General features: G+C 42.0%; 1 protein-coding gene across 3 annotated transcripts; it reads right to left on the reverse strand.

Moving 5' to 3' along the window:
• Window positions 1–2740: 2740 nt before the first annotated feature.
• On the reverse strand, window positions 2741–24181 carry VSIG4 (V-set and immunoglobulin domain containing 4). 3 transcript variants are annotated; one of them, XM_045191294.2, is made up of 8 exons: window positions 24029–24181; window positions 19763–20119; window positions 18626–18907; window positions 8178–8240; window positions 7574–7651; window positions 4823–4927; window positions 3760–3781; window positions 2741–3406 (listed from the first exon to the last, which is right to left on the reverse strand). In XM_045191294.2, exons 1-8 carry the CDS (start codon window positions 24081–24083, stop codon window positions 3229–3231), a joined length of 1140 nt encoding a protein of 379 aa, XP_045047229.1. In that variant the 5' UTR covers window positions 24084–24181; the 3' UTR covers window positions 2741–3228. The 3 variants fall into 3 exon arrangements, with proteins under 3 accessions (XP_045047229.1, XP_024411021.1, XP_045047230.1); XM_024555253.3 differs by having other exon boundaries at window positions 2741–3466; XM_045191295.2 differs by lacking the exons at window positions 7574–7651; window positions 8178–8240 and having other exon boundaries at window positions 2741–3466.
• Window positions 24182–25960: the final 1779 nt, after the last annotated feature.

A 25960-nucleotide genomic window follows, 5' to 3' on the forward strand; every position in this document is an offset into this window, starting at 1 on the left:
TAGCAGCTTCAGGCCAGGGCACTTCAGATACAACAAATAGACTATCATCTGGATAAGGAACATATGGAAAGCACCAACTAAGCTCTCACAAGTTATTTTTGGTAACTTTGAGGGACTGTAAGCATTTTATCTTAGGTTACTAATGGAAAAGTCAGACAGCTCTGGGAGCCACAGTCCTGGGTGGATTCTACACACACTGAGGTGGGCACAGTAGTCTTAAAAAGGTATCTGGGGCCCAGAAATGTAAGTGCTACTTGATTCATTGTTTTTTCCTTCACATTCCCCTTCCAGCATCTCCCAGCAAGGACACCAGAAGTCTCAGACAAGTCCCATGGCAAGGCTTAGAAACCCATTTTCCTGAAAGTCAGCCTTGGCTCTAAACATGCTTTGACATCATCCATCTCTTTCCTTTTCCTCATGTTTTTTCTCCTTCTGAGAATACCCTCTCCATTTCTTTCTACCTATCCAATTCCTTTCCATACTTCCTGGCCCAGCCAGAGTCCAGTCTCTCCAGTGACTTTTAAAGTCAAATTACATTTTCCTTTTTCATTCTCAAATCTCTTTTTGCCTGGGTCCTTTTATGTACCTCTTTATCTCCTACTGCCCAATGACACCACTTGAATTGTTAGTAAACTTTTCCAGAGGATATTTTTGAATTCCCCACTAGGTTGTGTGCTTCTAGAGGACAAGACTATGTTTCCTTGATTGCTATCTCTCTATTCCATCCCAACCCCAACCCCAACCACTAGCACAATGCTCTGGTTGCAGAAAATACTCAATAAATGTTTATTAATTGATTGACTTTCTACTACTTCATTAGCTTTTGGTCTTTGGGACACATGCTGCCTAGGAATTTTGCGAGGAAAAAAATTAAAAGTGTGGTCAACATAATGCTATAGGGCATGAAAGGTATAGCCAACGTGAAGGGGTTTTCTTCCTCAGATATTTGGTCAAGGACTGAAGAAGGAAGGCACAAAAAGTAGGCTCAGAAGACAAATACATTTTGGGATTACTTGGTAACAAAAAGTTTACAGGTGCTTTATTGCAGAATTTTTCATAACCTTTCCCATTCTGATGCTGCATTAGAAATTTCTAAGAGGGAGCTATAGAATGAAGCATTTCCCATACCTCTCTGGCTGTGAAATTTTTTCCTGTGGACCATCTCCTGTATCTACTATTCCATGGAACAAAATTTGATAAGCTGCCCTAGGGGAACTTCACACCTTCTGGAGACCTCTTTTTACTCCTGTACTTTCCCCTGACCAGCAACCTGTCTAAGACAGGTCTTATGTTATCATCTCAGTTTTGTTTATTCTTATCCTGCAGCCTTGGGGTCGCCCTATATCTGGGACTTCTTTCCTGGCTTGTCTAATATGAAAAAATGGTCAGTTTGGGAACACAGATGATCTCTAGAAGTCTTCCTTCTGCAACAAATATATTTTTGTAGGATTTCACAGACCTTACATTTGGTCTCTGTTCTACCCACTACTGACTTGATGTGTTTGACTTTAGACAAATCACTTTTTCTCTTTGGGCTTCATTTCCTCATCTGCAATATGGGAGAATTAGAATCAATAATCTCCATGCTCTCCAAGAGAAGAGACTTTGAGATATCCCTGGGGGTCCATAGCTTCTATGGAGGGGGTAGTCCCTGGATTTGGCGCTACTTTTACCAAGGAACATGCAACTAGGATTCTCTTCCCAACCTCAGTATAGAAATAAATAATGGCTGTTTTCAAAGGCTGTGGGGTCTGGACACAGAGCTGTTTCATGAAGAAAGCTGAGGTTTCCACTGGGTGTGGATCCTGTTTCAGGTGATTGTAAGCATAATGGGGAAGAAGTTGCTCCTTTCACAAGCTATGTGAAGCTGGCATTTGGAGATAAGGAAAATGCTGAGGTTTTGACCATGGGCTTGACAATTTAGGGGTGGTGAAGTGAAGGAATCCTCCTTGTTCACTTTTGTGTACTATTTTGACTTCTGTAATCATCCCAAAGGAGAGAAGTTCCTGGTGAAACCTGAGCCGATCTTGGGGTTGTGTTGGAAACAAAAGTGGCAACATGTCAGTTTCTATGATGAATGGAGAAGTTGATTTCACATGAATTACACGAGGGAGAGGAAGCAGTGTTGAACTTTCCCAGAACAGGTCTTCAAAGAAGAGAATGATTTTAAAGTATATGCATATACATGCATACACACACACACACACACACACACACACACACTCTCACACTCCTATTTGCCACTCCTACTTGAGGAGAGACTTATTTGCTTTGAACTCCACACAACATTGAAAGAAGGGACCAGGAGATAGGGGTGACCTATGAAGAATACAACTATTCCAAGTTTTTTAGGGTTCCAGAAAATGGATATCCTTGAGGGTGGTGCATCTGTACTTTGGAAAGAGGGGGAGCCCTTTATCTCTGCAACCACAGTCTCCTGAGATAGAATATGAGCTCCTTTTTTTCAGGTTTTCAATTGACCTGGTAAGAGTCATCCAGGTGGACCCTGTATGATGACTGAGAAGGGAATAATGGAAGGCAGTTGAATACTATCTTTCCAAAGATTCATTGTGTTCTAGCTTGGCCCACTGCTGAAGTGAGGTAAGGGTGGCATGGGTGGGAAGAAGAAAAACCAAAAAACAAAGGTGCTATTTACACTCCCAGGGCCCCAATCATTTCATCTAGTCTCATTTTAATCATTCTTGGTAGGTGCTTGAAACAAGACCAATACAACCAAGGCTGCTATTATAATTAGATCTTTATTGAGCACCAAAAGAATATCAGAGCGCTAGACTCACAGTGTAAGAGCAGAACTGAACCCTAGCCTGTTACATGACAATTTCAATTTAAAACAATCTAGCTTTGGAAAGAAGGAAGTGATTCTGGACATAACTGGTCCTCTGAGCTGGCAAAACTAAGCCTCCCTCTGGTCTTCTGGTGAGAATATGCCAAAGTTAAGTAGTGTCTTAGTGCTATGAGAATTTCCCCCTGGTGCTTGGAGAGAAGCAGCAGAAGCCCCAGGCAGGGATTCTAGAAGGCTTGGGACCTAACCCAAAAGCAGGCTTGCTTGCATGCCTGTGGTAATTTCTTAGGCAAAGCCAGTCACACCTAGGGATCCCAATGTTGGCAGTTAAGACATGTTGGGCTATCCAGGAAGAGGGGAGGCCATACAAGAAACAGAGGTTAAAAGGCAATTATGTCAGCAAACCCTGGCCTAGTATGGCAGTTTTAGCAGACACTCTTGCCCTCGGTGGTCAGAAGCTCATGATCCGGGGAAACTGTGTTCAGCAGACAGGCATAGTCACCATTCATCTGGGCAATGATCTGGTACTCCTGGTCCAGCCAGAGTTCCTCAGAGTAGTCATTGGCCCGGGTCCAGGAAGCTGGATCTTCACTGTAGCAGCCACTTTCGAAGATAGGCACCCTCATTGTTTCACCAGAGTTACTGGCCTCCCTGGAATTCACCCTGCGGCCCAAGAGCCCACCACACATAAGAAGGCACTTGAGGCTGGGACTCTGGTTTCCCACCCTTGTGCCCCAATTCTTGTCAACTGACCCACAGGCTGAATTATCCTGTGCATTTTGTGGGCCATGACAGAACTTCAGGAAGTGCTTCAGAGAGGGAAGAAATCTGTGCCCTGATCCTGAAGGCCTTTGGGCATAGGATTGCGTTTGTGCCAAACCCCCTTTCCTCCATGCCAATGACCTATAGAATTGAGGGCATGGAAGGAGAAGATAAAAGAGGAGAAACTATCTTACCTGAAGACTTCATAGACATGATCTAGAAAAGAAGGAGAAATCAGGTCAGAAATCTCCATGGGGAGTGGACAAGGGCTAAGCATGGACTTTGGGTACCAGTCAAAGGGTAGGGGAAGAGGAGACATAGAGGGGTATATCAATAAGTACAGCTTTCCAGCAACTGGAAGGTGAGTTGAAACAGGGATATAGATTTCTCAGGGAAAGGAAGAGAAAGCACACTTAGTAACTGTCCTCTTTAGCGTACTGTGACTTAGGACACTGGGCTAGAGCAGTAGTTCAGTGTGGTAGGGAGAGGGACACTGTACCTGAATCCACTTCCCACCCAGGAATCTTGACTAAGATACCCAGGGAGTCCCTGTGGGAAAATTGGCAGCCAGGCCAGAGACCAGACAGAAGGGGCTGAATTAGTGTGATGTCAGGAACCATGGCTTATGCCATTCCCAAATGCACTCATCCCAACCCTTCACCCAGGAAAGTCCAGAAATAGATCTTGAAGTGGGTCACCATTTCCCCCTAGGAGAAATATCTATATTCCATGCAAGTTTGGAATATTTGGAATATCTATATTCCAAAGTCTAGTTTGGTACAAAGATGAAAGTCTTTTTGTACTGTTCTCTAGAAGCTTATAATCTTTCAACTGGAAATGTATACATTACACCACAACAAATTATTGTATTGAATTCCAGGCTTTGAGTCTATAGGTTTTATTGCTATGTATCATTATTGATAAACTCCATGCTTCTACATTAAATCCCCTAAATAAATTGTAAGCAACTTGAAGCCAAAGATTCTGATTTCTCCTTCTCTTTTATCCTCATTAGACAACCCATTACAGAGATTGCTGTACTATGTTGCATACCAAAGATTTGTAAATTAATTTTTATAAGTTGTATTGTTATTGTTGGCTTTCATGTCTGTCTGTACTTACCCTTACCCTCACTCCCAAACTAGGCTTGGAACCCTTTGAAATGCCTAACAAAGTGCCTGGTACAGAGTTTATATGCAACTATGCTGCTAAAATAAATGAATGACCAAGAGCCACCCAGTCATACTCATAACTCACCCTGTTGGGACTTCTTCCTGTAGAACATGATATAAGTCATGCTGAAGACCACCATACAGCACAGGGAGATGATAAGAATTATGACAAAGATAGGCAGGCCCTTTCCTAGAAGGCAAAACAACACTAAGTGGTATTTGGTTAAAATTTTTTCCAGAAACAGAGATCCAAATAATCAGCTAAACTAACCCACACATCTTTCTTTCCATTTTCTATATTCTCCTAAATTTCTAAGTTAGCCAGAGAGACAAACAAAATCCCACTCCTATGACAAAGACTTGAGAGAAGCTAGAGACTTCATATATAAACAAGTTCTTCCAAACCCACTGGTTGATGGCTCATAGGCCTCATAGTCCTCCATGCTTTTCATGGGACCAAGACAAGAGGTTTTCACCTTCTCTTAGAGAGGAGAAAGTAGTACCCTGACTTATCAGCTTCACAAAAATACTGAGAGTTTTGTTAATTACTTCTAACCATAAATTTCTTTCCTTTACACTCTCTGGCCAAGTACTCAGGTTTCTTTTTCCTCAAAACATATTTCCATGGAGTCTCCTGGGTTACCTATTCCAATCATGTCTACAAACTGAAGGAAATGACTAGACTGGGCTTCTAGTCCTGGATTTGTTATTTACTTGCTGTATTGCTATGGTAAGCAAAATATTGGTCCTCAGAAGATGTTCCTATCCAAATTCCCAGAATCACTCTGTTTATGTTGTAAAGAGAAGTTAATGTTGCAGATTGATTTAAGGTTGCTAATTAGCTGACATGGAGATAGGGATATTATCTTGAATTATCTGGGTGGACTCAATGTAATCACAAGGGTTTTGTAAAGGTGAAAGAGGGAAACAGATGAAGAGGTAGGAGTCAGAGATTTAAGGAAGGGAAATTGCTACTTTTAAAAATGGTGTGAGGGGGCCAATAGCCAAGAAATGCAGGTAGTTTTTAGAAGCTGAATAAGGGCAAAGAAACTGATTCTGTCACAAAGTGTCCAGAAAGAGCACAGCCTTGCTGACACCTTGATTTTAGCCAAGTGTGTCAGACTTCTGATCTCTATAATTGTAGGATAATACATTTGTGTTATTTTAAGTCACTAAGTTTTGGGTAATCTTTGTAGCAGTCATAGAAAAATAAATACAGTGACTTTAGTCAAATTCTTGGCTAGGCCCTAATTTTCCCATAACTTCAAGGAAAAGATTGGATAATGTCTAATTATCTAAATATTGTAGCTACAATATTCTGAATCTCGGGCAGGATCAAAGGATAAAGAGGAATACGTAAAAGAATCCTGATGTTCATAGAATTTGCTGCTGCAACTGGCTTTGTTTTTGCCAGACCCCAAAATATTCTTTCTTAGACATCTGGTATTAGTGGTCCTCAGATCTCTGGTTGGAGTCAAGAGAACCCAAGCTATAAACTGACACAGATAAAAGGAAGATTCCTCCTTGGAGGGAGTTAAGTAGTGAAAAACTTGATAGAGGATGTAAGGCACAGACCCAACTTCTGAGAATCCCTATTCTGCACAGGATTAATTTCTCATTTTGCCAAACCAACTCTCTAAGAGGCATCTTATAATCTCCCTTCTACCACTGGATATTGCCCTGGAGAGGCATGCAGTTACAGAAGCCTTCAAGCCAAAGGTGGCACGCCAATTAGGGATGGGCTATGATCAGAGACATCCAAGAAGCTCTGCAACCTGGAGTGCAGAAGTACAGGAGTATTAAGAAGTCCACCATGAATTATAGCTAGCTAGCTAGAGGATGAGATCAAGAGTGATAGTCATTGAACTAATACAAACCAATCAAAATAGATGCCTATTATAGACTAGGAGTCTTACAGGACCCCTGCAATGCTAGGCATCAATATTTTTGTTGAAGGACCATGGGGTGGTCTGGTGAGTTCTGAGAAATAGTCCAGGGCAACTCCAGTGATAATGAGTTCAGAAGTTAAGAGAAGTATCAAATGATCAACTAGTATAAATTATTTTATTATTTAAAAATCGTCCCTGGCTGGTGTAGCTCAGTGGATTGAGCGCAGGCCTGTGAACCAAAGGGTCGCCACTTTGATTCCCAGTCAGGGCACATGCCTGGGTTGCGGGCCAGGTCCCCAGTAGGGGGCGTGTGAGAGGCAATCACACATTGATGTTTCTCTCCCTCTTTTTCTCCTTCCCTTCTTTTCTCTTTAAAAATAAATATATAAAAATCTAAAAATAATAAATTAAAAAAATAATGAAGTCATAGTAGTGCATACCAGCTCACCATCAGCTGCAGTTAAAACATAAAAGAGCTTCTTCTTGTGATTTGGATCTCTGAGACCATGACTTAGGGATCTTTGAAATTTTGGAGGAATCAGAAGTCAGTTGCAAGGTGCTTGGTGAACTCTGGTGAAGAACCCCAGTAATGAGGCCCTTCCATTATCCTTTGTGGCCTCTTTAAGAAAGCTGAGTGAGATCATGGACCCATTTTTCTTCTTGTTTAAAATGTTTGTAAAGTATGACAATAAAGAACCAACTAAGAACACATCTACCACTTCCCTTAACCCCACTCTGACTTTGCTCATCCCTGGATCTATATCTCTCCCTCTCCAGCCCACCTACCCTTCTCATCTCCAGGGTCTTTCACCATTGTCTAAACTGTAAACCATAGCAAGTAATTGTTGCAGAGATGAATTTCCTTAGAACAAGGTATGTCATGGAAAGTGTCAGTTGCAAAATTCAAAGCCAAAAAGAATGAATAGGAGTTGTGACATTGCCCTTACCTGACCCAGCACTGGTATCCCCAAGGTAGCTATGCACTTCAGTGGTCCAGGCCCCAGATGAATTCACTGTGAGTGTTCCTATGAAAACAGGCTATTAGGAACTGAGAACGCTCTTCCATCCAGGAGCTGGAATGTGGACAGCAACTGCAAAGTTTGGGATCCTTCTCTAGACATCTGTACTGAGCTTCCCAGAATTTCTGGCCATGTCATTGATTACTTGTACTAGCAGGTGAAGTACCTTAGTTTATTACTTTTGGAAGTGGGAAGAAGGTCCAAATAGGGGAGGCAACATGTTCAAAGTCCCACAGCAAGTGAGTCTATGAGCAGAAGTCTTCAGTTTTTTCATTTCCCATGGGATTATTCTATCTCCTTACTTTTGCTTCAGAAGTTTTCACAAAGAAGAATATATATATTCATGGTTCCAGTTTTTCATAGCCCTTAAATCCTTACTATCTTTCATTTATTTTTATTACATTATTGCTATGTTCTCTCTGAGGAACCCAGTGACCTCTTGTTCACTATCTAATGATATTGGGCACTCTCCCTTGGCTTTCATGACACCATTTCAGACCTCTCAGTTCAAAACAACCCCAGTAAAACTTACTTTCCAAAGGGTATTGCATGGTTGTAGGTGCCTCACTCTTGTTTGTTTGTGACTTTGAGGACTCTGTAAAGGAAAAGGAGCTCAGTCAAGGTTACCAATACCCTTGAGAGAACAGTTGAATGACCTAGAAAAATTGGAAAGTAGGTAAAGGCCAGTAAGGGCCATAATTGGACATATCTCAACAATTCTCTCATGATGGTAAAAATTTGTGTGTTACCTCTTTATACTTAAAATCATTCTAGGGCAGCATTATTAACCCAGGATTTGTAGACACAAAAGAAATGCATAGGTAGAGTGCAGAGGGTTTTTCAAATTGGATGGGAAAAACAGACTTTGGATTTAGTAATGTTAACTAATTTTTGGCTGTTTATTCTCTTGAGAAAGACTTAGGGAGTATTACAAAGAAGGTGGCTGTGGGTAATGTCAGTGGAAATGGTAGAGTAATAACCTCTGAATATTTTACCTATCACAAATGCACAAATAACTGGCAAAATTTCTATAATCAGCTTCTTTTTCAGAATTTTGGAAATTAGCCAAATGCTTGCATCATCCCAGGGAGCATTTATGGGAGGAAAACTCCCCATTCTTGTTAATAACTTGCCCGTTTCATGGCATTTTAACTTATCTTAGCCCCATTACCTCTCAACAGTCCAGTTGTAGCCCTGAAATAAGATCGAATTCCAGGTGCTAGAGTAAGCAGAAAAGATTTAATTCCCAAACAATTGTCATTATTTGACTTGTGTAACAGTTTCTTAAAAGACTTGATTCAAAAGGCTTGTCTATATTGGTCAGTCAGTGCGAAAACTCTCCCCAGGGAGAAGAATTTGTCACACAGCTGCTTGATGAAATGAATAACAGTTGACAGAAACAAGAGTGTAACAAAAGAATTCTTTTTTTAAAAACTGAGGAATGAGATATCCATAGGGACTTTGAAAAACACACATGCATAGAGCTGTGCACATACTCAGGAAATACATGAGAAGACCATAAGTTTTTACCTTTGCCTAGCCTGAAGGCTCTGAAAGGCAGGAAATGAAGGCTATGAGACAGTTATAAACTTCCTAGGTAGGTGTTTAAGACATAATTTTAAAAGGCAATAGAGCCCTTTAATAAAGACAGGGAAATTTCGTGGTTCTAGGTATTTAAGGAAATCTTTTTTCAGTTATTAGCATGCCACTAGGGTAACACAGTAGAGATGTAGTGGCCATTCATGACAAAGAATATAGAAGACTATACAGAATAAGTTCAGAATAGTCATGAAATGAACAAACAGCAACTACTATAACAAGTAGTGCCAACAACAAGTGCTGGTAAGAGAGAGAAAAAAATCAGATTTGCAGAGTTGCCAAATTATATTTAAAAAGTCCAGTTTTCAAAGAAAATATGAGACATGAAAAGAAACTAGAAAGTATTGCTTATTCACAGGCATAAAATAAGTAGAAATGATCCCTGAGGAAACACAGATATTGGAAGTACTAGAAAAATATTTTAAAACAACTATTTTAAATATGTTAAAAAAACTACAGAGAATCATGTCTAAAGAACTAAGAGAATGAGCATAATTCAAACCAATTAAAGAAAATCAATAAAGAGACAAATTATAAAACAGGAACCACCTAGAAATACTGGAGTTGAAAAGCACAATAATTAAAAGGAAAAAATTACTAGTGGGGAGAAAAAATATACTAGAGCAAATTTTAACAGGCAGAAAAAGAATCAGTAAATTTGAAGATATGACCATTGAAATGAGCCACTTCAAGGAACAGGAAAAAAAAAAAGAATGACAAAAAATGAGCAGCTCCTCAGAGATCTGTAGGGCTTCATCAAGTATACCAAAATACAGGCAATGGGAGTTCTAGGGGAAAAAAAGATTTAAAAAAAGGCAGGCATAATATTTTATGTTTTAATCTTCACCTAAGGATATGTTTATTGATTTTAGAGACAGCAGAAGGGGGTGGGGGGGGGAGAGAGAGAGAGAGAAACAACAATGTGAGAGAGAAACATTGATCAGTTTCTTCTCATACACACCCTGAGTGGGGAATCAAACCCGCAAGTTTTTTGGTGTATGTGATGGTGCTCCAACCAACTTAGCAATCTAGCCAGGGTAGACATAATATTTTAGAAAATAATGTCAAATAATTCAAATTGTATGAAAAATATTTAATCTGCAGGTAGAGAAGCTCAATGAACTGTAGGTAGGAAAACGACCCAAACCTAGACACATAATGAAAGTCAAAACCTGTACTGAAACAATATTGAAAGCAGCAAGAGAGAGATGTAAGTCATTATACAAAGTGATTCTCAGTAAGATTAATTGCTGATGTCTCACTGGAAATAATGGAGGCCATAAGAAACTGAGATGACATATTTAAAGTACTCAAAAACCCCCCACATACCCATCAACAATTTTATATTTAGTAAACCTACCCTTCAAAAAATGAAGAAGGAATTAAGGGACATTAAGATAAACAGTAGCTGGGAAAGTTTATCACTACCAGATCTGCCTTATGAGAAGTTTTAATGAAAATTCTTCAGGCTGAAATGAAAAGACACTAGATAGTGACTTGAATCAATGTGAAGAAATAAAGCATCAGTAAATAAAACTGCATAAGTATAGATTGTAAATGTATTTTTGTAACACTTTTTTCTGTTTTAAAAAACAACTACATAAAGCAATAATTATAAATCTATGTTGATGTGATTATAATGTATAAAATATAATCTGTTACAGTAACAGCATAAAAGGAAGAATATAGTTATTTAGAAACAAAGTTTTTTATGCTATTGAAATTAAGTGGGCATAATCCAAACTATATTACAGTATATTAAGAATCAATGGCAGTCTCTTTGGTAATGACCAAGTAAATAACTAAATATATATGGTAGAAGAATGCAGATCTAAGATGATGGCAGATTAGGTGGGAGCTACACTAATGTCCACCCAGGACTAAACGGGGATTACAACCAAATTATAGAAAAAATAATCCTGAATAACCAAAGACTAGCTGAAGAGAAGCCTTATAACCAAGAACACACAGAAGAAGCCACATAGAGACTGGTGGGTAGTACACAGGTACAAGAGGGCTGGCCAGGCTTCCAAGAAAAGCAGATGAAGTTCTAGAGGGATATCTGAGCTATGGGGGGGGGGGTTCACCCTGGGAAGTATGAGGTCTGAGCCCCAAGCCAGGCTCCCTAGCCTAGAGCACAAGAACCAGGAAAGATGCTCATATAACATCTGGCTGTGAAAAGCAGTAGAATTTCTGTCCACCAGGAAAAGATGGCTAGAGAGACAGCCAACCTCCTAAAGGGCCAAAACACAAAATTTTGTTCACAGCCACTCACCCTGGGCTCCAGCAGAGGCCACTGGGTATGTTTTGAGCCTCTTTTTTCAAACAGACTAGAGCTGTTTGAAGAGATTCTGGGTTTGGAGATTCTGGGGAGAGAGCTGAAAGTTCAGCTGCCAGGATCCCTATACTGAGTCATTCCCCCATACTGAAGAAGCCATCTTTCTTGGGCACTGCACTCTTCTCCAAATGGCATCAGCCTGGGGAGAAACGATAGCCCTACATGCTGGAATCCCTCTTCTCCACCCTGTGGAGTTTAAGCCCTGCTGAGGAGTACAGCCAGAGGCTCTTTCAGTGACTAAGCCTAACAAGCAACCTGTAGGTGAAGGCAGATCTCTGGGTGGTTTGAGAATTTTGCTGACCCACTCTCAGGCCTGGTGGTGGTAAAAGCCATCCTTGGTGTGTAGCTTGGTCTTTCATGCACTCACCCAGGCCCAGCAGAGGGAGCCATGAGGTGTGGATCACTGATAGCTCCAGATTCATAAGAAATTCATAACACATTGCTCAGGGTCAGTCACAGGCAGCATCTATAACATTGGTCCCCACAGAGTCCCTCCAAAGAGGCTCAGAAGATACCCAGTGTCCAGCTTCAAACAAGAGCAGAGCAGGATACAATAAGCTTCAAAAGCAGCGTATCCACAGGAAGATCTCGGCAGGCACCCAAAACCACTGAATTGAATTCTGCTTTGTGTGATGAGCATCTGCACAGCAGCTTGCATGCACACTGTGTTGTGGGTTGAGCCTCAAAGTCAGCCAGCCTGAGGGTCAATCCCACACATGAATGGACCAATAAGAATTAGGATTCAATTATAGCAGGAGGGCCCACATAACACACACAAGGGACATTCTTAGAGTACCCACCTCAAGTGATTAGGGAGACTGTGCCAGTAGGTCCCATGGGACTCCTACTATATAACACCACCCTACCGAGACTGAGAGTCATAGCAGATCTACCTAACACATAAAAACAAACACAAAGAGACAGCCAAAATAGGGAGACAATGAAATGGGCTTCAAATGAAAGAACAAAAGAATTCTCCAGAAGAAGAGCTTAATGAAATAAAGGCAAGAAATTTATCAGATATAGGATTCAAAGTAATGATTATAAGGATGCTCAACAGCATTCAAAGTAATGACTATAAGGGTGCTCAACAGCATGAAAAAAGACATAGAAACCATAACTATGGACCTGTCAGAAATGAAGAATGCAATATCTGAAATAAATAATACACTGGAAGGAATAATCAGTAAGTTAGATGAAGCAGAGGATTGAAACAGCAATTTGGAAGACAAAGTAGAAAAAAACAACCAATCAGAGCAGCAAAAGAAAAAAAAATTAAAAAAACAAAGATAGTTTAAGGGACCTTTGACACAAATGAAGTGTAACAACATCTGTATCATTGGGATACCAGAAGAAGAGAGAGATCAAGAGATAGAGAAGTTATTTGAAGAAATAATGACTGTAAACTTTTCTGACCTGGTAAAGAAAAAAGACACACTAAGCCCAGGAAGTGCAGAGTCCCAAACAAGAAGGACCCAAAAAGTCCCACACCAAGACACATCATAATTATTTAAAATTTTTTAATTTATTTATGTTTAGAGGGGGGGAAAGGAGGGAGAGAGGGAGAGAAACATCAATGTGTGGTTGGCTCTTGCACGCCCCCCTGCTGGGGACCTGGCTGGCAACCCAGGCATGTGCCCTGACTGGGAATCAAACTGGCGACCCTTTGGTTCACAGGCTGGCACTCAACCCACTAAGCCATACCAGCCAGGGCCAAGACACATCATAGTTAAAATGGCAAAGCTCAAAGCCAAAGAACAATAAAAGCCATAACAGAAAGGCCATTAGTTACCTACAAAGGAGCTCCCATAAGACTGTCTTCTGATTTCTCAACAAAAACATTTTAGGCCAGAAGGGATTGACATGAAATATTCAAAGTGATGGAAAGCATATTTTGTCCACTTATTGACAAACATTCATTAAGTACCTCCTTCGTGCCACATACTTTCCTGGACTGGAGAACTAGTAATGAATTTTACACCTAACAACATAAAATAGGTAATATATGCTGATAAATTGATGGTTTGGTGACAATAGATGGGCATGGGAAGTTTATTTAAAAGTCTGTTGAAACTGTTCAGAAAAAAAGATTATGCATCCTGATAAAGTGCTATAGGGAAATAGGAAGAAAGGAAGGATAATTCAGTCTTTGGGAAAACTTATGATCAAAGTAGGAATGAAGGAAGAACCAGGGAGTCTAAGAAGAATCATTCAGATATGTCTTAGGAGAACCAAAATAGAGTAGTGGTGTTGATAATAGTGTTTGAAAGAGCTTGAAGAGGAAGGAATGTTTAACAGGGCCCACTGCTACAGAGAAGTTGAGGAGGATAGGTGTGAATGGAGAGGTCTTGAGCTTTGGCAATTTGGAGGTCAGTAATGACTCCAATTTACAAAGTTATATTGTGGTAAATTGGGAAGAACTTCCATCAGAAACTGCCTGTTTCATGAGGTTGGTAGTGGCCATAGAGATGGAGCAACAGATAGAAAGAAAGCTTTTTTAATTTAACATATATAGAGGGATCCAAGATGGTGGCAGAGGAGGTGGAAGTTATACTCACTTCCTCCTAGAACCGTATCAAAATTAGACCTAAATTATAAAACAATTAAACTGGATAACCATCTGAGGACTAGCTGAACAAGTTTTATAACTAAGGATATGCAGAATAAGCCACATGAAGACTGGTAAAAGGGGAAGAGGTGCAAAAAGGGGCTGGCCCCACAGTCACCTGAGGTATTGAGAACCCGGAGGGATATCTTAGCTGCAGAGGTCTCCCTGAAGGAGTGAGCGTTCTCAACCCATGCCAGGCTCCCCAGGCTAGGGAACCAGTGCTGGAAAGAAGAGCCCACATAATATTTAGCTGTGAAAATCAGAGGGGATCCTGTCTGCCCAGGTGAGAGGAAGACTGCTGGAAACCCAGGTGTCCTCTTAAAGGGCCAGCACAAAAAAATCTCGCTCATGAGCACTCACCCTGGGCTCTAGAAGAGGGTCATCAACTCAGAGGAGACTGGAGTCATACAGGGAGAGATTGGGTTTTGTGGAGAGGGCTGGAAAGATAGCCACCAATGTCCTTGTGCTGAGTCCCTCACCCACACCACCCACGATGCCATCTTTCCTAGTTATAGCACACCCCTGCATATAGCATTAGTATGGGAATATGCCCTATCCCAACCCTGCCACCTCCCTGAGGTTCCACACTCTAAAGCGTGCTCCTGACAGAGGGATCTGTTGGTGTCCCACAGCCTGGGTCTTGGTTGCAATCTTTGTTGAAAAACTCTTGAAGGATTTCAGGCAAACTGAGGGAGTGTCAGAGACATACAAGGAGAGACAGAGTTATGTGGCTGTAGAGTGAGGGCCATTTTTCCCCATGTGCCAAATCAGCACCACCTTTTCTGTATTGGGTCAGCCCCCACCCCCAAAATGGCATCAGCCTGGGAGACTACATTAGTCTCACCCTGCTGACCCCCTGAGGCCCTGACTTGACAAGCTTGAACCTGGCTGGAGGATGAACTGGTGGCAGCTAGAGTGGGTCCATATGCAGTCTTTCCAGAAAAACTCTCAACAGGCCCCATTGTTCCTATGCAGAGCTCTCCTTCCACAGGCCCAAATATTAATATGTTTTACCCTGATGAACACTACTGGCCCCACCCTGATGACACCCTGAAACACTGTTCTACTACAAAGGTCCGCAGGACCCAAGGGATGGCAACTGGGCTTGGTGTACACTGAAACTTTTGCTGAGTGGCTTCTAACCCAGCACTGGTGCCAAGTTTGTATCTATATTAACCTGGTGAAGACCACTTGCCCCTACCTGGTGACTCACTGAGAACCTGCTTTATATAACTCATGTATTGCCTGAGGCTCTTGCAGAAGCTGAGTTTAATGAGCAGCCAGCAAGTGGCAGCAGATCTTGGGTGCCTTGGGCTTTTTGCTGAACTTTCCCAGGCTTGTTACTGATGGCAGCAGGACCCTGTATGCAGCTTGGCCTAACTGACATCCATCCAGGCTCAGCAAAGCAGTTACCAACCATGGATCACATGTAGCTCCTAACAGGAAGCCCAGGTACGTTCACAGGCAGTGTATTGACCTGCATGTGAGTCTCTCCCGAGCAGCCTCAGAACCAACACACCCAATGGTTGGCTTCATATCACAGCAGAAAACTACCTGATTAGCTCCACAAACAACATAACCAAAGGGAGGCCTCAGCAGGCAACAGTCCCTGCTGAGGCAAATTACACTTCATCTCATAGCGGCTTATACACTGTGGTCAGCGTCAGTCTTCATAAGGGTCAACCTATACTCACAGATGGGCGAAAAGCATCAAGACTCAACGACAACAGCAGGGCTCACGTAACCCACACAAGAGACACTGCTGGAGCTCCTGGCCCAGGTGATCAGAAAGAATGTACCACTTAGCCCCACAGGACACTACATAAGGCCACCCTACCAAGACTGAGAGACATAATAGATCTACCAAATACATAGAAACAAACACAGAGAGGAAGACAAAATAAGGAGACAAAGAAACATGTCCAAAACAAAAGAACAGGAAAAATCTCAAAAAGGAACAAAATGGAACCAAGATGGCAGCGTAGTTAGACACACTGCGCCTCCTCACACAACCAGAACTGACAGAAAATCGAATGGCAAGGAAGTCCGACACCAAGGAAATAAAAAAGAAACATTCATCCACACTGGTAGGAGGGGCGGAGACGGGCACCGGGGCGGAGAGGACTCGCGTGGCCGTGGTGGGACCGAGACTGGCAGAGTGTGGGACGAATGGGGCAGGCAGTCTGACCACTAGCAGAACCTGCGGCCCTACATTCGCGCACAGATAAACCAAGAGGGCCGGACTCAGACTGGCGGAGAACAGGGCAGGCAGAGTGGCGGGTAGCACCCCATGGCCCCACATTCGCGCACAGATAAACTGGGACTAACCGTGGGGGAGCGAAGCAGACCACGTAACCCAGGGCTCCAGCTCGGGAAAATGAAGCCTCAAACCTCTAATTGAAAACACCCGTGGGGGATGAGGTGGCAGCAGGAGAAACTCCCAGCCTCACGGGAGAGGTCGTCGGAGAGACCCACAGGGGCATAGGGCATGCACAAGCCCACCCACTTGGGAATCAGAACCAGAGGGACCCCATTTGATTGTGGGTAGCCGAGGGAGTGATGACAGAAATCCAGTAGAGAGTGGAGCGGACGCCATTGCTCCCTCTCAGCCCCTCCCCCACGTACAGCATCACAGTGCAGCAACCAGCGTTACCCTGCCCTGGGGAACACCCAAAGCTCCGCCCCTTTAAGTAACAGAAGCACCAAGACAAAAAAAAAAAAAAATGGCCCAAATGACAGAACACTTCAAAGCTCCAGAAATAATTCAACTAAGCAGCGAACAGATAGCCAACCTATTAGATGCACAGTTCAAAACACTGGTAATCAAGAAGCTCACAGAACTCGTTCAATTTGGTCAAAAACTAAATGAAAAAATGAAGGCTATGCTAAGAGAAACAAAGGAAAATGTACAGGGAACCAATAGTGATGGGAAGGAAACTGGGACTCAAATCAACGGTGTGGACCAGAAGGAAGAAAGAAACATCCAATCAAAAAAGAATGAAGCAACAAGAATTCAGAAAAATGAGGAGAGGCTTAGGAACCTCCAGGACATCTTGAAACGTTCCAACATCCGAATTATAGGGGTGCCAGAAGGAGAAGAGGAAGAACAAAAAATTGAAAACTTATTGGAACAAATAATGAAGGAGAACTTCCCCAGTCTGGCAAAGGAAATAGACTTCCAGGAAATCCAGGAAGCTCAGAGAGTCCCAAAGAAGCTGGACCCAAGGAGGAACACACCAAGGCACATCATAATTCCATTAGCCAAGATTAAAGAGGAGAGAATCTTAGAAGCAGCAAGAGAAAAGGACACAGTTACCTACAAAGGGGTTCCCATAAGGCTGTCAGCTGATTTCTCAAAAGAGACCTTACAGGCAAGAAGGGTCTGGCAAGAAGTATTCCAAGTCATGAAAGGCAAGGACCTACATCCAAGATTGCTCTATCCAGCAAAGCTATCATTTAGAATGGAAGGGCAGATAAAGTGCTTCTCAGATAAGGTCAAGTTAAAGGAGTTCATCATCACCCAGCCCTTATTATATGAAATGTTAAAGGGAGTTACCTAAGAAAAAGAAGATCAAAAATAGGAACAGTATAAATGACAGCAAACTCACAGTTATTAACGACCGCACCTAAAACCAAAACAAAAGCAAACTAGGCAAACAACTAGAACAGGAACAGAACCATAGAGATGGAGATCACAAGGAGGTGTGTCAGTAGGGGAGTGGGAGGGGGAGAGGGGGGGAAAGGTACAGAGAATAAGTAGCATAGATGATAGGTGGAAAATAGACAGGGGGAGGGTAAAAATAGCGTAGGAAATGTAGAAGCCAAAGAACTTATAGGTATGACCCATGGACATGAACTATAGGGGGGAATGTGGGAGGGAGGGAGTGGGCAGGATGGAGTGGAATGGGGGGGGGAAATGGGACAACTGTAATAGCATAATCAATAAATATATTTTAAAAAAAGAACCAATAAATGCATAAATAAGTGGAACAACAAAAAATCAATGTCTCTCTTTCTCTCTCTCTGTAAGACATCAATAAATAAAAAATTAAAAAGAACTACCCCCCAAGATAAAATAAAATGAGGGTAATGATAGCTATCTTATGAGATAGTTGTAGGATTCAATAAGAAAACATGTGTTGAATTCTTGTGAATTGTATCTGGCATGTACCTAGTAAGCATCACTTTTCCCTTTACTTTTATCTATTTGACCTACAGCATGGCAGGCATTATCTCCAGTCCTGTTGTGTCCAGTCCAGAATTTTTCTTTCTTTGTGATTGTACAATCAATACCTCCCAGCCCCCATCCACACACGCACACACACACACACACACACATATCAATCTCTCTTCTTTGAAATAAAGACACTCTACTGAGGTATATCTGGCATAAGGTGGTCCATTGAGATGTTCACCAAAAGAGAGTGTTGCTCACCTTTGACTACAAACTTCACAATGTCGCTGCGCTGCTCAGAGCCTACCCGGCCCTTGGCAGTACAGAAATAGTAGCCTGAATCAGCCACCTCTGCAGCCATGAAGAGTAAGGTACCCAAGTTTGTTACTATAATAGGTTCTGAGTTGTTAGTCTCTTCTTTGTACCAAACATAACTGATGGGAGGAGAACCCCGAGCCTGGCATTGAAGGCTAATCCTCGTTCCCTGGAGCACTGTGAAGCCATAGCCACTGTCAGTCGTCACTGTGGGCTTGGAAACAGAGACTGCAAATGGAAGACAAGAAAGGAGGCTCTGGGAAGTTATAAGAATATGGAAACATAAGGCTGAATCATCCTTTCTGGGTATAGGGGTATGTTTATATCTGCAAAGGGAACTAAAATGGGTTTCTGATGTGGGTGGGAGGCAGCAAATAGGACAATATAAATAAAAATGGCTTCCTTTAGAAGATTAGGTATCTTTTATACTACCTTTTTTTTTTTTGGATTATCTGAAGCTAAAAATCAACTGACTCTTAAAAAAAGGTCTTTAAGCTCAAGTAGAGTTTTTGGATTATCTACAGTTTTTGGATTACAGGGGCAGGTATTTGTAAAATTGTCAAGCCAACAACACTTATCTTGGCTAAGTTTTATCCCTTTCCCTAGAGCTTCTCTGACAATGTTAATTCATTCTCCAATATCCCGATAAGATACACTCATTTTTATCAGTTTTAAGACCCAGAGCCCAAGAAGGGCAACAAGGCTATGGACGCTAGAATTTCTAGGACACTTGAAGTAGTAGGGTTGAAAGCCAGGAACACTTCTCAGTACTTTTTAAATTATGCCATGAAACACTCATGGACAACAGTGTGGTGATTGCTGGGAGGTGGGGGAAGGTATAAGGGGACTAAATGGCAATAGAAAAAAAATACGATAAAGACTAAATAAAAAATAACTTATGCCATGAAATGGATGACCTTGAGGATACTCTGTCTTTCTATTGCCTTCTATTAGTGCATATAACTAATGAGAGACTATGTACACATTAACAAATGTCTCAGAGTTTCTCAGGATTTTCTAAGATTATAGTCCTCTATTAGCTCTTTGCCTATCAGCACTTTCCTACCCCCAACAGTGACTCACGTTTTTGGACACGGAGCTCAATGATCTCATCTCTCACCACTTGGTTGCCATCCGGGGTCTGCCAAGTGACTTCACAAGTGTAGTGGCTACGGTCATCCATCTCCAGGGTCTTCAGTTGGAGAGACACATCTCCTGGAACCTCATTGTTGACGTTCAGGCGGCTCCGGTACTTTGCTTGCTGGATATGATCTCCAGAGAAGTCACGTACGAAGATGGTGACTGGGTCAGAGTCACGTTGTACCAGCCACTTTACTGAGACTTGGGCGTAGCCTTGCAGAGGACCATAGGTACAAGGAATATTCACATTCCCTTTCCAAGGCCCTATCACACGCTCAGGTGCTTCAAGGATTGGATGGCCTGAAGATGGGGAACAGAGGAAGAATGCAGACATTGATGACACATCCACCTGGGAGCTAGGGTGACTCTTTTCCACTAATCTTCCTCCAGCCCTCCCAAATCTCTGCCCCTTTTTCTTAAAAGCATTCTCACACTGCCCTCGTGAGAAACAAAGCAGCATTCTGCTGTAAGGACATCTGCAGCAGCTAAAAATGCCTTTGTCTATGCATATGTATGTCTTCCCTCCAACCTTGGGGGAACCGTGATGCCTGCCTCACATTACCCTCTCTGGGAAGTTCTCGGGATTCTCACATAGCCTACTCTTGTCTGTCACGAACATGGACAGCCAGTCTCAATTTCTCAATCCTGGATGTCACTTCTAGAATTAGGTCAGACACAACTCTTCCATCTCAGAATAGGGGCATGGGACATAGTTAGTAACCAAACTTCTAAAAATCACATGTTTTTTTCCCTTTTCCTTCCCTTCTCCTTTCCTCTACCCATCCATTCATCTTTTTCTCTTCATCCTGTTTCTTTTTCTTGTTTTTCTCCTCTTCTCCTACTTCTTCATTAGCAGCATAAAGAAAGAGTACAGTAGGCAAAGGGCATCACAAGAAAAGAAACATTATACTATTCCTCATGTACTGATCTCCAAAGTGAGGGTAACCACAATAGCATTGAATTATACCTTCCAACAATCTCTGTGGTACTCAGAAAATCTAAAGAAAGATTAAGTAGGAGCACCAAGTGAAAGCAGGAGGGTAGTGAAAGACTGCATGATAAGTGAGAATAACCAGTATTCTTACACCAGTATATACACCAGTATAAATTCAAGGTCTGCTGTACCATTACATCTTTCTGTGTGACCTTGAATAAATTGCTATACCTGTCTGAGCTTTGGGTCATTATCAATAAGATAGAGGTGAAAATAAACTTTACATGAAGGGTTATCGTGAATACAAAATGAACTCATAGGTGTGAAAGTACCTAGCATGCCAGTCCTGTCTAATATCTCAAGAGAAACTTCTCATATTTATCTTGATTCTTGTTATCCTATAGAAGTCTTCACTGTGTTTTCTCCAGGGTGAATAGATTAATTGGACTACATCATTGTCAGCTTTAATAATTAACTGAAGGAGAAGTTAGGACATGAGCAAGCTAGGAGTTATCCTTCCCACTCTGATGGAATCTATTAACTTACAGGGAGGCAATAGGCTATCCCTGGGTTTGGGGGCAGCCAGAGAGGACACAGTAGCCTGTACCTCCAAAAACAGGACTGGCATAACAATCAATGTGAAATGTTGCCCATATTAAGAAATACTTCTGGGTTAGGAAAAGTCTACTTCAGGAAAACCTCAACATCCGAGGGGATCCATGAAAACTACCATATGGTTAGGTACTTGGTACAATAGGTCTTGAGGGACCAGGCAAGATAGTATTTTGGAGATTTCTGGAGTGACATAGATCCAAGGGCTTTTAGAAATCACTTAGTTGCATTCCCTTATGGTGTCTATGTGTAAGGTTGAGGCCCAAAGAGAGAAGATGCTTATCCAAAGTTACAGATAGTATGAGCAGAGCTGGGCTTGGAGGTCTAAAATAAAAGCTTTCAGATGCTATGCTGCCTTCTTACCTTCTTAAGTTCCTAAACTTATTAAGGATTTGTGGGCTTCAGTTGTGGCCCAAGCCAGCAACCTCTAACCTGGGCCTACTTGACATGGTTTGAAGTGATGTTATCCTAGGGCTGGATAATATCCACTGACTGCCTGAAAAAAGAATTCCCCCATCTGCTGGCTACTTTCTAAAAAGTCTTTCCTATAACTTTAAAGCCTTGTTCTTTTTCCTCATGAAAGAATTGGATTTCCTTCAAATATTGTCTCCCCTCAGGGGAAAGACCAGGGCTTGGTCTTAAGGGGCTTAGTTGGAAAAGGGTTTAACTTGAGACAGAGGGAACAGTACTGGGGCCCATTCTGGTCCTGGACCTGGACTTATAAAAGCAAAAGTCCTAAAGAAAGGAAAGACCTAGTTTTCCGGTTGTGGGCCCCTTTATAGAACTCAGACTGGGTCCCTTTTTGAATCTTCCTCCTCTCACCATTGCACAGAGGGTGGTATCTTCCCATGACCCCGTAGCCTTGTGTCTGGCCACTTTCCCTCTATTGGGGTATCTCCTAGGTAGAAGAGTAACTCAGATAATAGATGTTTATAAAATTCAAATGTTAGGATTTATTTTTATTATGATTATTTAAACATGTGTCTTAGATTTAACAGCTGATTCTGGCACCTAGAGGCTTTTCAGAAGTGAAGCCACAGTCCTACAGAGCTTTCCGGCTGGCAGGGCCCTTTGAGACCAGTCAAGATGATCTCCTCACTGTACAGATGAACTGGAGACACTAAGATGCAGGGAGAGGGAGGGCGTTGTTGGTATTTCAGTATGTCATGAACATTGGGTATATAAGGTAAGACCCACCACTCAAATGGAAGCACTGCTCCCAAGTATGGAGTACCTAACAGTCTGAGGAGGAAACAATACACATATGAACTCTCACGTGCATGCCCACACATGATTTAAATTTAACATTTACAAATTGTTTCTATTAGACCCAGCCCTGCCTCTACAAGTCCCACCTCAAACCAACACATTTGAAGAAGGTAGGGAAGTGTACTCTAAAAAATGGAAATATTGTAGTTGTAGAAAGAACACTATGTTTAGAAGCATTAATTGTGCCAGTAATGCTTTTCCCTCTCAGGCCACTTAATTCTATCTTGAGGTTCTAGAATTTGATGGATCACGGAGCCCTAGGATAGGATAGTCTAAAATGAGTCAGCTATGAAAAGCTGCATTCATTCTGACCAAATGACACCACGCTAACACCCTCCAGCCTCTCACTGTAAGAATATGGAACAAGCAGGGGTTCAGCAAGAACCCATTTGACCTATCATGGTTGCATTTAGCTATTAGTGTTAGTTTGTTAAAAGGCTATCTCAATTCTCAGGGACATAAATAAAGATGGAGGAAGACCCAAGGAAATAATGCTACTATGGGATAGTCAAACCTCTTTTGGGATATGTGTCCAGCGTTAAGTTCCCACAAGTAGCCCAGACAAACTGGGCCATAACCACAGGGAAGTGAGTTACTCCAGAAAGTGGTAAGAAAGCAAGTTCTATGAAGACGAGTTGAAGGATCTGGGGCTGTTTAGCTTGAAGCAGAGTCAAGGGGGCATGATGTCTGTTCTCAGAAATGTAAAGGGCTGTCACAGTATAGAGGAAGCAGATACAATCAGTGTGTCTACAAGAAACAGAGCTGGGACCTTTGGATAGAAGCCACAGAGAAGTGGATTTACTTGAACATGAGGAAGAACTTTCTAACAGTTGGAGATGCTCCTGTATAAACTAGATGGCCTGGGGAAGTGAATTATTAGCCACTGGAACTATGTGACCAGATATTCTGAACACTTGTTCATTACAGTGAAGGATGGACGTAGCTTACTTTTAAGGTCCCATCTAGCTCTTCAAGAGCATTCTTTCTGTGGGGGATATGTGTATTAACCGGGATCAGACTCTGAAGTTATGGTAGAATTCTACCTTAAATGGTAGAATTTAAGTTGAAAGACATCAGATGGAGGAGGGATTTGGTTGGCATTGGGTACCTTCTGAATGTCCCTGAGATAAAACAAGTACTATAAGATTATGTGGATACTTTCTAAGAGAGGATCCTTTTCAATTTCTATGGAAACCTACCTCATGGCTTCTTCATTAGCCTTCAACTATCTCCCTGCCTTCTGTTCAAAGCTGAGAAAGTCTGCACTATTGGCTGAGAAACTCACCTGCTCATTAAGAAATAGGCTTTCCTCAGTAGACATTCAATCCAACCTCCCCTTCCCAGCCTTTTGTCTGTGTCAGCAGTGGCATCCAGGCCACCATTTTCTTCCTTACCATAGGTGACCACAATTAGGTTGTCCAGGAGCAGCAGGCCCAGTAAGAGCCCCATCACAGCCAGAGCAACTTCTGTCCTTTCTTCCAGGCTCCTGCTGTCAAAGAGTCTTGAACTCTTGATTGCTGCCAGTGTCTGTGCCTGCTCAGCTCCCTTCCTTCCCTATATCTCTTACTTGGACTCCCAGTCCCATCTCACATTTCCCTTCCTTCCCTATTTCAGCACAAGTCACATGAGCATCCCCCTCCCTCCTCTGCCTGGGGTTAGAGGTTCAATGGTGAAGGAAGAAATTTCTCCCCCTGCTAGGGTATTGATTTGACTTTCTCTGGAGTCAGTAAGGCTCTCTGGTCTTTGATGTCCCAGGATATGTTTATTTTAGGTTTCCTCCACAAGACTTAGAGGTTGGGGGTGACCTTTGGGATGAGTCTGCTCCCTCCAGTCTGGGGATGTTTTTCTTTCTGGTGGGCCTACGGAGAAGAGATGCACATTTCTGGCCTATGTAAAATTCAGCATCCTAGTGTTAACTACTGCCTGCTCAGCTGGATAAGGCTGTCATGGGGGAATATACCCCCATTTCTCATATTGGAAAAACTCTTTTAAAAATATTTTCTATTAAAGTTTACACTCAATATTATTTTATAATACTTTCAGGTGTACAGCATAGTGCTTAGATAATCATATACTTTACAAGGCCCCCCCCCCCCGATATTACCAGTACCCACCTAACACTATACATAGTTATTAGAACATTATTGACTATATTGCTTATGCTATGCTTTACATCCCCATGACTGTTTTGTTACTTCCAATCTCTACTTCTTAATTCCTTCACCTTTTTCACCGAGTCCATCAACACCCCTCCCCTCTGGAAACCATTAGTCTGTTCTCTGTATCTATGAGTCTTTTTGTGTTTTATTTGTTTATTTTGTTCTTTAGATTCCACATATAAATGACATTGCACAGTACTTGTCTTTCTCTAAAGAAATTTCATTTAGCATAATACTTTTTATTTTTTTAATTTTAGCATCTTTTTTCTTTTTGTTTTTTGATGTTCAAGTACAGTTGTCTCCATTCCCCCCCGCCAACTCTTCCCTGCCCCACCGACCCCCACCTCCCACCCTCAATCCTACTCCCCTTTGGTTTGTCTATGGGTCCTTTATACATGTTCCTTGATGACCCTTATTCTTTCCTCTGTTCTGAATCACTTTCTCCTACAGCTCAACCTTTTTGGTGGGGAAGCCTCCCATTAGTGCACATAAGGGATCTTTTATTTATTTTTTAAGGGAAACTTAAGTTTTTCAGGTTGAACTTTTTAATGACTTTCAATTAATAGAGACCCCTGACATACAAGAGAATGACAGCAAGCCTCCTAGGAAGCTTAATTGCTTCTCTTCACAGGTCCTGGAGTAACTATAAGTCCACCAGCAGTCTACGTCTAGGTTTCGCACTGTCCACAGTCTACTGAGCTTTGAAAATATAAACACCTCCAAAAGGAGAAATGCATCCAACAAATTTATCCTGACTTGTAAATAACATCTAATTTTAGCTTTCTTTTTAACTAGAGGGATAAGAGATGCCTTGATTGGAGAGGGGTGAGCTTTGCAGAGAAGTGGAGTAAGATTCCAAAGAGAGACATTATTTCCTCCATATGCTTGCCAAGGGGTGATTACATACACATGATCTGGGGCTCTGCAAGGACTAAGAAGAAACTCTAGCATTTTAACCTTTGCCATTACCATATGGAATTCTGCCAAGACCCTGTGCTTCCCAAATTCAATCCCCCTTGTCTGGTCATCCCTTACTCTTTGGTTACTTCATTCAGTCTACATCACTGGAACTTCTAGTGATTCTTTCCTATTGGGTCCTACAAAGGGAAATCTGAGCTTTTGAGAATCCTCCATTTGTATTTTCCAAGCAACAACCTACCACCACTA

Source organism: Desmodus rotundus, chromosome X, assembly GCF_022682495.2.
Source record: "Desmodus rotundus isolate HL8 chromosome X, HLdesRot8A.1, whole genome shotgun sequence".
NCBI classification, from domain to species: Eukaryota; Metazoa; Chordata; class Mammalia; order Chiroptera; family Phyllostomidae; genus Desmodus; species Desmodus rotundus.

Coding starts and splice junctions, on each gene's coding strand:
- VSIG4 (XM_024555253.3), bottom strand. CDS start 24,083: ATGGGGCTCTTACTGGGCCTGCTGCTCCTGGACAACCTAATTGTGGTC. Junction 18,908..19,762: donor TGAGCTCCGTGTCCAAAAAC/GTGAGTCACTGT, acceptor TTCCATTTGCAG/TCTCTGTTTCCAAGCCCACA. Junction 8,241..18,625: donor TGTGAAGTTTGTAGTCAAAG/GTGAGCAACACT, acceptor TTTCCTTTACAG/AGTCCTCAAAGTCACAAACA.